The sequence below is a fragment of the Volvox carteri genome, assembly GCF_000143455.1.
Source record: "Volvox carteri f. nagariensis unplaced genomic scaffold VOLCAscaffold_85, whole genome shotgun sequence".
NCBI classification, from domain to species: domain Eukaryota; kingdom Viridiplantae; phylum Chlorophyta; class Chlorophyceae; order Chlamydomonadales; family Volvocaceae; genus Volvox; species Volvox carteri.
In genome coordinates, this window is record NW_003307628.1 from 66,752 (window position 1) to 67,371 (window position 620).

At 64.6% G+C, this 620-nt stretch overlaps 1 protein-coding gene across 1 annotated transcript in view; it reads right to left on the reverse strand.

The window, feature by feature from the left end:
• The window catches only part of VOLCADRAFT_99277 (uncharacterized protein), a gene marked incomplete at both ends in the record, with an annotated part of 15,283 nt that overhangs the window by 7,210 nt on the left and 7,453 nt on the right, over nt 1-620 (reverse strand). The window contains one exon of the mRNA XM_002958061.1: nt 95-490. Coding sequence (XP_002958107.1) covers nt 95-490 — 396 coding nt within the window. The remainder of the gene's footprint in view (nt 1-94; nt 491-620) is intronic.

The window sequence follows — 620 nt, forward strand, 5'->3', positions numbered from 1 at the left end:
TTCCATACGCACACATGCATACATACGCACATACATACATACGTACATATATATGTACATACATACACAACCAAGCACGCAAGGGCCCCCCCACCTGGGGGTCGAACACATTGACCCGCAAAGACTCCTCCGCTGCCGTACGAAGCTCCTCATGCACTCTGGCAAAATCGCCAAAAGGCTGCGGCATGTGGCCCATCCGCAGCCCCGATATCGACTCTGCTGCCGTACCACCACCACCGCCACCACCTTCATAAGCCTCATCCGCATTACAACCATCTCCGCCATCCTTGCCGCCACCGTTGCCTTCCCCGACGACGGTGGCGGTGGCGGCGGCGGCGGCGGCGGCCCCTACCGCCCCGCCGGCGCTCTTCACCGGCATCAACCTCCGCCACGGCGCCATTAGCCGCTCGTGCGTCGATATACGACGGAACACATCCACGCCGCCGCAACCCCAGCCGTTCTGCTTCGGCGGCGATACCAAGTACCGCAACTGTGCTGGCGGCACCGCAGCTAGCGACATAACGCTATTGGCAGCGGCGGCGCCGCCGCCGTCGCCGCCGGGGGCGGAGGTGAGTCCACCGGAGCGTACCTGCCCTCCATCGCCGCCGCCGCCGCCGGNG